Below are 12,246 nucleotides of genomic sequence, written 5' to 3' on the forward strand. Positions count from 1 at the left end.
CACAAACCTTGTTTGCTACTGATGGAGACTACTGAATCAGAGCCATCATACAGAACACTGCCAATAACAGAAAGCTCCAGGTCAGCCCAGTATATTCGTTCACTAAAATGATCCACAGCCAGCCCTGCAAAATCAATACATGAGGACAAATAACAAAAATAAAGTTGAAATTATTTAAAATTACTTTTCTGCTTCTTAATGTATGATTATGATTGATGTTTTTCTTCAAGTATTAAAGAAATTACCCAGTCTATATCACGGTACTGTAAAAAGAAAAGAATGAAACAATTACTCCTTATGTGCAATATATGTGTAGAGCTTACATAGAGTTTAATAGGCTGTAGTAAAAACTGTACTTCACATAGGAAAAGCTACCCTCACTATCTTCTCTTTCCGCACTTACTGGTCTCTTAATTACAGATGTTTTCTAAAAGCTTTTCCATGATATTTTAGTTTTTATCTTTATAGTACATACACAATTCACCATTTAAATAACTTATCCAACTAATTTACTGTAATTAGTTCTATTTTGAGTATCTTCATGAAGATATACTACTCAGAATAAAAAAGGTTCATGGGCTTCATCATAAGATATTTTCACCCGTTTGGAATTGGCCTATGGTGTTGTGAGCCACCTGTGTGCATTCTGAAGTTTAAATTGGTTAAAAATTGATGGTTATGGTAGGGAAGAATGAATGGCAAATTCCTTACTTAAGGTTCTAGTTGTGCTTAAAGTTTTTACTCTAATCATTAATTTTCTCTGAGACTGCTTGTCTTTATTTTTATCATCAGTGAATAACAATGGGCTAAAATAAGAGGTGGTAAAAAAATCATGTTTTTCTACTTTTTTTTTTTACTTTTTAAGTTTTATAATGTGATTATATCTAGACAGTATCTTCTTACAAAAATATCATTGACATAAAGGATATCTTAAGTAAATTTCCTTCAATATAGAATAGTAAGATCTACAACACGTAAATTCTACATCATCACTGCTGTAGATATCTAATTTTTGTGACATAGCTAGTCTTTTATATATGATGTATTGCATATTAAAAACAGTATAATGAAATCCAAATACCTTTGGCAGCTGAAAGTAAAATGGCTTTCCCAATCAGAGCATTCAATAATAACTGAGATATACCTCCATGGCAAGGCAACTGAATGGGAAGTGTTTTTGAATTTGTACTAATCGGATTCCTGAATAGGTAGGTCCAAGATTTAACAATCAGAAGGAAAAAAACAAAAAACAAAAAAAGCAACACACACAAAACCCAACTCACAGTGAAGATCATTTGAGAATCATTTTTTACTTAAGTATGTAGATCTAGCCCAAATATAATCAAAATAAATACAAATATTGCTCCTCAAATATAATATAAAGATGTACTATGTCCAATCAGTCCCTGAGGAATGACTGAACAATCAAAACAAGTGGTCCATGTTTTACTAGTTTCCACTCAATGAACAATTTGCTATTTGGAGTCATATTAGGGGTTATGATTTTACTTCTTTATGTATAATTATGGGTAAACATGAACCATAGAATGACCCAGTTTCCTGCTGCCACCCATTATTTTTCAAAACAGTTGTCTAAGCAGGATTGAAAACACTTTCCTTTCTCTTTCACCAATGTAATACAGTAAAGAAGTAGATTAAAATAAGCTGACCCCAAAACTGATCTTTATATTTGGATATTAATATTGTTAACTGTAGAAAAAAAGAAAACAAAGGACATGTCACACAGTCTAATTACCAATATTGTTTATTGAGATTCGACAGCAGTAAAAAAGTTCTCAAAAGTGTAATATATTGCCTTCTTTGTCTTGGCTTGTCTAAGATATACCCATTTTTATCAGCTCTGGTCACATATTGTACTATTGGATGGAATTACAACTAGATAAAAATTATATAACAAAACTTTCAGATGAGTGGGATTTATATTCCAAAAAATCCACAAATCGATGATTTTGATTTTTCCTTAAGCCCTTTAATAAAAGAGATAGTCTTTTAAATTAAAAAGTTAATAAAGGATTCAACTAACTTTTCTTGTTATAGAGTTGGGAGTGAAGTTTATAAGAAAGAACAAGTTCATTTCTGTCTTTAAAATATCACATCTCCTTTTTGTCTTTAATAAAGTACCAATAATAAAACGGGAAAAAATCAATTCCCAAGACAGTAATTTTTAGCTGAACTGGGAATGATGAATATTTGGAACCAAGTCTGTGTAAGTACAGGAAATTTAAAATAAAGTGCCATTTGTGCTAATCAAGCATTATGGGATCACAATTTGGAAGACTTTTAAAAGATAAAGACACAGACTCACTAAGTTAGGAATGTATAATAAATAATAAAATAATAAAGACGTTAGTCATGTAGGCATTTTCTTAACATCTCTCATGATTTGTAGACTATTATTACATTTTAGCTATTTTTTAAATCTCACTTTCATTGAACTCTGAAAATTTCCAAGATCTTCCCTCTAGTTTCCTAATTTCCACTCTGGTCTTGAAAGAAAGAGAAAGAAAGATAAAGGAAGGAAGGAAAGAAGGAAGGAAGGAAGGAAGGAAGGAAGGAAAGAAGGAAGGAAGGAAGGAAGGGCAAGAGAAAGATAGAAAGAGAAGGAAGAAGAGAGAGGAAGGAGGAAAGAAAAAGAAAATATTAAAGAAAAATGTTATGAGAAATGACCAGAATACCAATGTGATATTTAAGAAAGAAGACTTGGAGAGAGTAATAAATTATAACCACTGTATTTTCAGAAATAGAGAAAAAGATTATATATATTCTGTGTTAAAGGAAAGCGAAGATTTGTAAGGTCATATTAACCAGCAAGTGTGCACTACCATATTCTTGATTTAAAAGGTGATAAAAAGAGTCCAAAAACTGAAAATATTTGCCTCTATGTCAAATTTATTTTTAAAAAAATTCTTAGAAGTATTTTTTGGGATAGGTTGCCTACTTAAAGTCTTGGATTCCCAACTAAAGTTATATACACACACATACACATACCCTTATTTGTGTGTTAGTGAAATAAATGTATCTAGGAGTTCCAAAGTAGTCCTAAGTTTTGTTTTATTTTATTTTATTTAAATTCAATCAATTAACATATAGTGTATTATTAGTTTCAGAGATAAAGTTCAGTGATTCATCAGCTACATATAAAACCCAGTGCCCATTACTTTAAGTACACTCCTTACTGGTCATCACCCAGTTACTCCATCCCCCCACACTCCTCTCCAGTAACCCTCAGTTTGTTTCCTATAGTTACGAGTCTCATGGTTTGTTTCCTTCTCTGATTTCATCTTATTTTATTTTCCCCTCCCTTCCACTATGATCCTTTGGTTTTTATCCATTTTATTTCATTAGAGACCTTTTGTTGTCTGAGGAAAAAGAATCTGCAATCAATAATTATAACTGGTGTGGGGACAAGGTGTACTTTAATCTCTCAAAAATTGCCAGGATTTGGCAACATAAATAAGCTAAAGGCAACATAAATAAGCTTCTAGGTATAAAATAATAGGCTATTTAAATCAAACTTGTAATCTTATATGTTCTCTTACTGGAGGAAGAACTGGAAAGTGTCCTTACCTGACACATCATTCATTAATCCAATATACATTCATAAGACACTTATCTTGTACTAACACTGTCAGGCACTAGGTACGTGGTAAAGAACAAAATAGATCATGTTCCTAATCTCATGGAGCATGCTACTCAACCACCACACAACTGATTGAATCAGAAGATAAATTATGCTTTTTGTTTTTAATATAGTGTCTAATAAAATAAACAAGTGTGCCATTTGTCAAAAGGGGCTATAAAACCATACCATGGGTTAGAGTGTTAAAAATTGTGAGCATTCATCTCTTCATTCATTCAATACATAATTATTCTTAGGCACACAACTAATTATAGGCACTATAATATTCTTCAGTGTACATAAGAATACCAGTAATGGTTTTGATTTAAGTTGTTCATGGTCTTATTGGGTACATAGAATATAAAGAGTTCATGTTCTACTATATCATTAAAGCAATAGATGATGAAGTATCAACTATGGAGATAATAAGTGCTATGAAAGCCCAGAGAATTGAGCTTTTCTCATCATTATTTTGGAAAGTATGTAAGGGTAGTCCTGGTAGGGAGCAAACACAGGGCAAGCTAAGTGGTGGACTAACTATTCAGTCGGATAGTACAACTTTAACCCTGAAATACAAAGGGGTTACCTAAAGAGACAGAGATAAGTTCACATCTATTCCTATTGCTGTTCATTCTTGTGGATATGATCTTTACTCAATTAAAATACAGAGTATAATCAAATGTACTGCATCTCTGTGCATGTGTTCATTCATGAATTCATAAATGAAAGGTAGCATTTCCAATGAATGAAAAATATAAAGAATAACATATTACACATGGAAGGAAACAAAGGTGTTATTACAGTTACTGATTTCAATATAATAACCTTGGAGTCAGGGCAAATATTTATAAACATATACCAAGAAAAGAGAAAAAAATAGGTACAAACAAGTCTTATGATATTTCTCGGAAGACAGAAGTAATGAACTTAATTCCATAGAAGGACATCCCTAGGATACATGAACATTAGTACAAATGCCTCTCTACATATGTTTATGTATACATATAGATGCAGAAAAATGACTAACTTTTTGCAAATTCTTCATCACCTTCTAGTAATATGCTATTTATAAAATCTAAACTATCTATTATTTACAAAAGTTCTCATAAGATTTGTTCTTGACTCATTTTTATAGCAATAACATTTAGCGTGACAATACTCAGGAGTTATGAATCACTGTAAGGATAACATTGGGAGATGTTTATGCCTGATGGAATAAAATCCTGCTTAGGAATACAAAACCAGCATTTCCAATATTAAGAAAGTCACCTATTAAGCAGGGAGGTATTAAAATAATAGATTTTTATATATGACTTGTGGATTTTTAAAAATATTACAGAATTGTAATTGATATACAAGGAGAAAATGAATCAAACTAACAAAATATACTAAATCATATTGTGAAATGTTAATAAAAATAATTATCAGTGCTAGGGAGTTATGGTGGGCATTATGTGGAATAATATGAGGCTTTAGCATAATACATAGCACATTGTTTTTTTGACATTTATCTTAGCCTGTTAGGTATTAAAGGAATTATATTAATCAATTTATATTGGTTTTAGCATCTGATTGTTACAAATTCTCTTTAAGGTAAATATTATCATATATATTTTACAGATAAGAAATTTGATGCTCAAAAGTCTATACAGGCTGCTCAGCTTTAACTCAAGCCTATATAAATGAGAGGCTTATGCTCTTTCTGCTACTTTATATTTTTTCTGTAAGTCCTATAATAATATACCCAGGAAAGTGCACGTCTTTCTTTTGAAACTCTTCCTTCAGCTAATGTGACACTGAATTCTGTTGCTTTGTTCCAATTGCTCCAACACCTTTGTAGTCTTCAGTTCTGAGTGTGACTCTTCTAAATATAAGCATCCCACAAAATTCTACCCTAAGAAGCCCCTTTCTTTTCTCCTCCCTTGTCCATCTTCACAATTCCAACAGCTTTAAATATCAGCTTTCTTTACTAATTCCCCAAACCTTAAACTTAAACCCCAGCTTTAGGCTCTAGAACTACAGTTTTCAATTATCTGTGAAATACCTTCATCTGACTGACTCAGCTGCAACATTTGCCTGTGACCGACAGCACCACAGTCTGCTCAAGTGTCACCTTTTTGAGGTTCCACTCTAAAGACCTAATCATGTCACTTTGCAAACTCCTCTTCACCATTTTTGATACCCTTTTAAAAAATGATTTTATTTGAGAGAGAGAGAGAGAGAGCACAAGAGTGTAGGAGCACGAGCAGGGTGGGAGGGGTGGAGGGGGGCAGAAGGAGAGGGAGAAGCAGACTCCCTGCTGAGCGGGTAGCCTGCCTCTGGGCTCCATGCAGAGCTCCACACGGGGCTCCATCCCAGGACCCTGGGACCATGACCTGAGCTCAAGCCATATAACTGGCTGAGCCACCCAGGTGCCCCCATTTCTGACCCTTCTTACTGTTCTGTTTTCACTCTCCTTTCCATAGCATGAAACACTTCATAATTTACTTCATTATTTACTTTTTAAAATATTATATTTTTACTACATAACCACCAGAAGAAGAGATCTCTGTGTTCACTCCTGTATTCCCAAGGCCTAAAATTATCCCCGACACAGAGTAGTGCACAAAAAATATTAGCTGAATGAGTGAATACATGGCTTCCAAGAGTCTTCCTGTAAGTGATACAGTTTTCAAAGCTGAGTTGTTGAGAAAACTCACACAGGTCCAATCACATGGCGAAGAGAGCCTCATACCAACTCCTCTCTTGACATGTATCCATGGATATCTGATGAGATCCTGTTATCTACTTAACATGAGGCAATTGTACTTGTTACGGTCTCCGAATCCTGCTCGGCCTGACCCCTACCCACCCCTCTAAGCCTTGTCTCATGCTATTTTCCAATTTGTTTACTACATTCTTTGGCTTTCCTACCCCAGGGGCTTCTGTCCCATTGTGACATATCCTGCATGCTACACTCACTCCTCTCTATCAGAACCATTTACACACATGAGCCTTGCATGTGAACACACACACATGCACACACATTTTTTTCAGTTTTCTTTTTATGGTCATGCATATTAGAAGTTAAGCTCTGTGAATGCAGCTATCCATATTTCTGATGACCAGTAATGTATGTCATATAGTGAGCATCCAATATTTTTTAATGAAAGGAGGGATGGATGAATGAACAGAATAAGATAATTATATAAATGGTTTTAATTATCGATTATTTATCCCTCTTTGACACATTTCTTGTCTCTTCCAGTATTCTCATATGTATTTGATAAATTCTACTGCGCTAACTCTGCTTTGTCTCCCATATATATCCTCCCCTTCCCTCCTGTTACTCTTCTAATTATGCTATTCTCTGCTCTTGTCAGGACCATTCAATGGGTTGTGAGCTGGTCTTTTAGTTCTGTATGTATTTCATCAGCACAATGCTACCAAAGCAATAAGCCTGGAGACCTACCTTATTCACACCACTCCTTGAGTCAAAATTGTATGGTAGTTCATTATTGACTAAAATATCATGTCAAAAACCTTGGTATTTAAAGTTCTCTGTTCTCAGTTCATGTTACATTATCTATCCTGTCCCCTTCTGGGTGCATCATGACTCCTAATATCGTAGACTGCTGACCCTGGTGGCATTACACCAAGCTTTGAAGATACTAAGTTCCTTTCTGAGATCCCATAGTTAATAAACAATCCCTTGGGATTGTTATCCATGTATATTTGACTTCAAAGAACACCTTTATAAAATCTACAGCATGATGGGTTAACTGTCCACCTTTCAAATGTCTACCTATCCTTCAAGTACTTGTTCAAGTGACACCTTTCACATAATTTTCCAGTCTTGGAGATGATACCAAATAGCTATCTACTACCTGCTGGTTCAGAACTAAGGAATCACACTTGCCCCCCTTCCCCAGAGAATTGTGCTCAACTGATTGCAGCAGCCTCAATTGGGAAGTTAGAGCCGAAAGGTCAACCAATGACTGATAGAGCATAAAAAACAGGAACCCTTTCCTGTCATGGGATTTATGCTTCAAAGCACATGCCCTGGGGCTCAAGCCAAAATGAGAATTTACTTGAGATATGATCTTTCTCGCATCTTTTCCTTTCTCTCTTCATCTTTTACAGCTTTCTCTTGAAAAACATGCCCCTCATAAGTAACTTTTATAAGAATTCCTGTCTTAGGTTCCTTCCTAAGAACCCTCTGACAAGCAATTCTATAAACTGCTGCCAGAACTCTTCTTTAAGATGAAAATTACATAACATATACTGTGATTATGTAAGTTGTTAACATCACAGACCTTTTTTTTTTAAATTAATTTTGGAACTTTTTTGTAAGCCCAGAATTAGTTAAAAATAGAACATTAAAAATAAATTTAAAGTTCTTTAAAACATGAAAACAGTGCTTGAGCATATTATGTCACTTGCCTCTTCAGTAGTAGCCTTCCATATTTCCCCTCAAAGCTAGAATAAAATTCAGTCCTTAACAGTGTGTTCCAGGTCCTAGATTATCTACACCTGGCCACCCTCACTTCTACCATTTTCCTGAGTTGCTCATATGCTTCTAAGCATACTAACATTCTTGCTATTTTTTATACACACCAAGCACATTCCTAATTCATAACTTGTTCTCTCTGTTTGGAAAGCTCTTTGCTCACATATTCACATAGCTTGCTACCTCTATGACATTCTTTTCTCAAATATCACCTTTCTAGAGATGACTTTTTTGATAATCTTCATAATTTTACCCCTATCCTCCCACTCTGTGGTGCCCATTCTTTTCTGTATAGCATTGATCAGTATCTGATATGATGTATATTAAATATTCTACCCTCTGGAAGAAGGCATGTTTCATGAGAGTTGGTAATCTCTCCACAAGAGTAAGAACTTGTCTTCAGCATCTGGAACAATTTCTCATACTAGGCAGTGTTCTCTTAGTATTTGTTAAATCAGTGAATGGAGACATGTAAATGAGCTAAATCCCAAAGACTGCTCCTTCCCATACAGAGTAAAAACACTGTAGTTGAAGGAAAAACTCTTAGGGCATGTTAACAGTTCATAAGAATACAAATGCCAAATATAAATAAAATTTCAACCACATAAGATACTACAAAGCACAATTATTAAATAATACGTGCTCTAGAAATGTATTCTCTCCTTTGGGGTATAGTGGGCAGGGGCACTGCGTGCGGCATGAAATCCTTGAGGCTCCTGCAGTTCTGAAAATGTTTTATTGAAGAAGTGTTAAAATTAGACCTTATAAGGTGGGTAAGATTCTGAAATGTTAATAAAAACAATTATCAGTGCTAGGGAGTTATGGTGGGCATTATGTGGAATAATATGAGGCTTTAGCCTCATATTCAGCTGGGTGCACACCAGTCAGAAGGACATTCTAGGTGGGGACCTGGGAGGTAAATGCAATGAGAGAAACACAGAGGGAGAAAAAACATGCAAGCTTCTGAGCAGTCCTGGGAGTACAGAGATTTTGGAGTGCTAGCTTAGACGACATAGCTGGGAGGGATATTAAAGCCTGATTAAAGAGCTGTGAATGAAAGGCCAAGGAATCACAAAGCCTGCCTTTTACAAAAATATTAGTTATCCCACCTCTTTGCCTATTTGCCTATTTAATTTTTGATCCTCTAGGAATATTATCGTCTATCGCAGCATCATTAATATATGTCAATAAAAATATCCTAATACATTATAAACTGTCAAAATTCCATGCATGTGAAATCCTACAAATGGCCTTACAACTTAGGCAATTTTCAAATAATATTCCTGTAATATCACCGGCAGTATGATAAGGCCTTGACTTTCAAGTGGAAAAATACAACATGAAATGTTAATGACTTTCATAAAGTCATACTATAAATTATTTTATCTGCTTGTAAAAATGATTATATTGCCAACAAACCTGGAAAGAATTTAACACAAATATGCTGAGCATATTGCTCCATATTTTAGACTGTGTCAGAAATACATCATACCTGTGGGTCTTTGCAAATTCTTTTGTACTAAAATCCTTCTCAGAGTACCATCCATGGCTGCTTCTTCTATATGAGAATGGTCCCCAACAACAGTCCAGTACATCATCCTGAAGAGACAGGTCAAGTTGGTTAGCTTACCGATAGTGCTATTATAATCCAATTCTGCTCCCCCAAACACAGTTTCTCTTCAGACCATGTGCATCAGAATCACCCTGGAGACCCTGAAAAAAGCAGATATCTGGACCCAACTCTAAATCTATAGACTGGCAAGTTCCAATAAGGGCAGGTGATTAGTAGTTTTATTCAACATTTCTCTATTTCCTTTTTGGTCATTGCCTATAAATGAAAAAGTAAAAGTAAAAAGGAACAATTCAAATAAAGGAAAGATTTGTGTTAAAATTGTTTAAATTTGTTTATACATACACCTTCATCTTTATTATCAAAATAGTCAAAATACTAATACTCTACACTTCATATTTTCAACATTATGGTTAATGCCTTGAGAATTCAATCTTAAGTTAACAATATTGGTTATGCGTTTATAGCAACATGGCATCTGCAATGTCCATACCAGAGACATACAAATACACACATAGAATGTATAATGTAGCAGCCTTTTGGGACAACATATATTTTGTGCTGCCATTTGGTGTGAAAAGGACATGCTTTTGCACATAAGTAGAGGGATTTTTAGAAGTCTTGTGAATCTATTATATGTTGAACACTTACTACAAAAAGAAAACTACAGAGCACAGGTGGGAAAATCTCTAAAAATGGTTACGCATATCAAGAAATATAAATAGCCAACTCATTAACCTACCCTCTTTTAGGATTTACAGCAATAGCATAGGGTTCTCCAGCCATGTTTGTCAAGAGTCTGGTGCAGTTGGGGCCATTCAGCTGTCCCACGTTGATAGAGTATCTCAGACTGGTCCAGTGAGTGGTATAGTAACTGAACCAGTGCATTCTGGAATGATCAGTCCAATAAATATTTCCAGCAACCCAGTCAACTGCAATGTCCCTGGGCCTTTTGAATTCAGGACACTAAAAGAAAACAAAGCAACAAACCGCAGTATTTTCAAAAGCAAAGTGGTAGAGAGGAAATCTGTATACATTGATAATGTATGGGAATAATATCAACATGGTCAAATATTAATTGTTACACAGGTTTCTTTAACTACCAAAAATACTCCATTTTATTCTTAATTTTTATAGATATTATAATTTCATAAATATTAAGTGCACAGCTCATTGGGGTTTAACCTCTAACTGCTCTGGTATAATCACCACCCTGCTAGAATATTTCTAGAATTGTAGAAGGTTCACCTGTGACTTCACTCAGTGTTCCTCTATGACTAACCATAATTCTGATGTCTAACAAAATAGAATTGCTTAAACAAATCCACGTAGATATGTGTTATAAATAATACTGTTCTATTCCTGACTTCTTTTACTCAACATCGAATCTATGAAATCCATTCATATTGTTGTGCATGTCAATTATTAGTACTTTTTTATTGATGGGTAGTATTTTGTTTTATGAATGTAGCACAATTTGTTCACCTTTTCACTGATGATGTCCATTTGGATTATTTACAGTTTTAGGTCACTACATTCAAAGTCATGAATACTATTGTACATGTCTTTTAGTGGATACAAATACACATTTCTGTTGAATATTTAATAAGGAATAGAATTGTTGAGTCTTAAGGTACAATATACTTAGCTTGGATAGATACTGCTAGCATTTTTTTCAGAGTTTGTACCAATATACACTCATTTTAGCAATTTAAGGAAGTCCCAGTTGTTCTGCATCCTCACCATATGTAATTTGATTTAAAAAATGAGATGAGCACTGGGTGTTATACAGTATGTTGGCAAATTGTATTTAAATGAGATACTAAAGAAACGTGAAAAAAAGATAATAAAAAAATTAAAAAGGCAAAACTACCCAACAATGGAAAAAAATTAAAATAGAATAGTACAGATAGACACATTTAGAAAGATGTGTATTTAAACATGTTTTAAGGAAAGTGAAAATATCTGTCATTTATACTAATTTACTAGCTTGAATTTTTTGCTTTATATTGTATTATTGAATTATTGTGAGACAAAACAGTAAGGGAGTTCTTTGCAAATAGGCATCAAGAAAAAAGCGTATGTTCTATGTCCTTCAATTAAATAGATCACTTCGAGTAGGAACTAGTGTTATAATTAATTTGACATGGTCAGGTTTATTGTGCATAACCAAAAGTGAGAAGGGATTTCCTCTGGGTATCATATCAAGAATGGAAACAATTATTTGAAGGTGATTATAACTAGACATGTGGTCAATGTGAAAAAGCATCAGTAGGACCTGGCAACCAGTGGAAATAAGGGTTTTTAACACATGATGGTTTCTTGTGTTTATTACTAGTGAACAAATTGTATTGAAGGAGTGAGTAAACTTGAAAAAAGTTTACATGAGATACCAAAAAGGAGGAATTGCAAGCCACTGTCTGCTGTGTGATTACTGGGATCTTAAGGAAGGAAAATACAGCCTGAACTAAACATAGAACCCATAGAAATTTCTAGCAACCTTTATTATAGCTTTTACACATATTTATTTAAAAACTGAAATTATGA

General features: G+C 34.1%; 1 protein-coding gene across 1 annotated transcript in view; it reads right to left on the reverse strand.

Moving 5' to 3' along the window:
• LRP1B (LDL receptor related protein 1B) overlaps positions 1–12,246 on the reverse strand; it is a 1,812,620-nt gene that overhangs the window by 86,477 nt on the left and 1,713,897 nt on the right. The window contains exons 78-80 of the mRNA XM_072757648.1: positions 10,442–10,665; positions 9,622–9,728; positions 8–124 (exon numbers count right to left, since the gene is read on the reverse strand). Coding sequence (XP_072613749.1) covers positions 8–124; positions 9,622–9,728; positions 10,442–10,665 — 448 coding nt within the window. The remainder of the gene's footprint in view (positions 1–7; positions 125–9,621; positions 9,729–10,441; positions 10,666–12,246) is intronic.

Source organism: Vulpes vulpes, chromosome 5 (genome assembly GCF_048418805.1).
Source record: "Vulpes vulpes isolate BD-2025 chromosome 5, VulVul3, whole genome shotgun sequence".
Taxonomy (NCBI): domain Eukaryota; kingdom Metazoa; phylum Chordata; class Mammalia; order Carnivora; family Canidae; genus Vulpes; species Vulpes vulpes.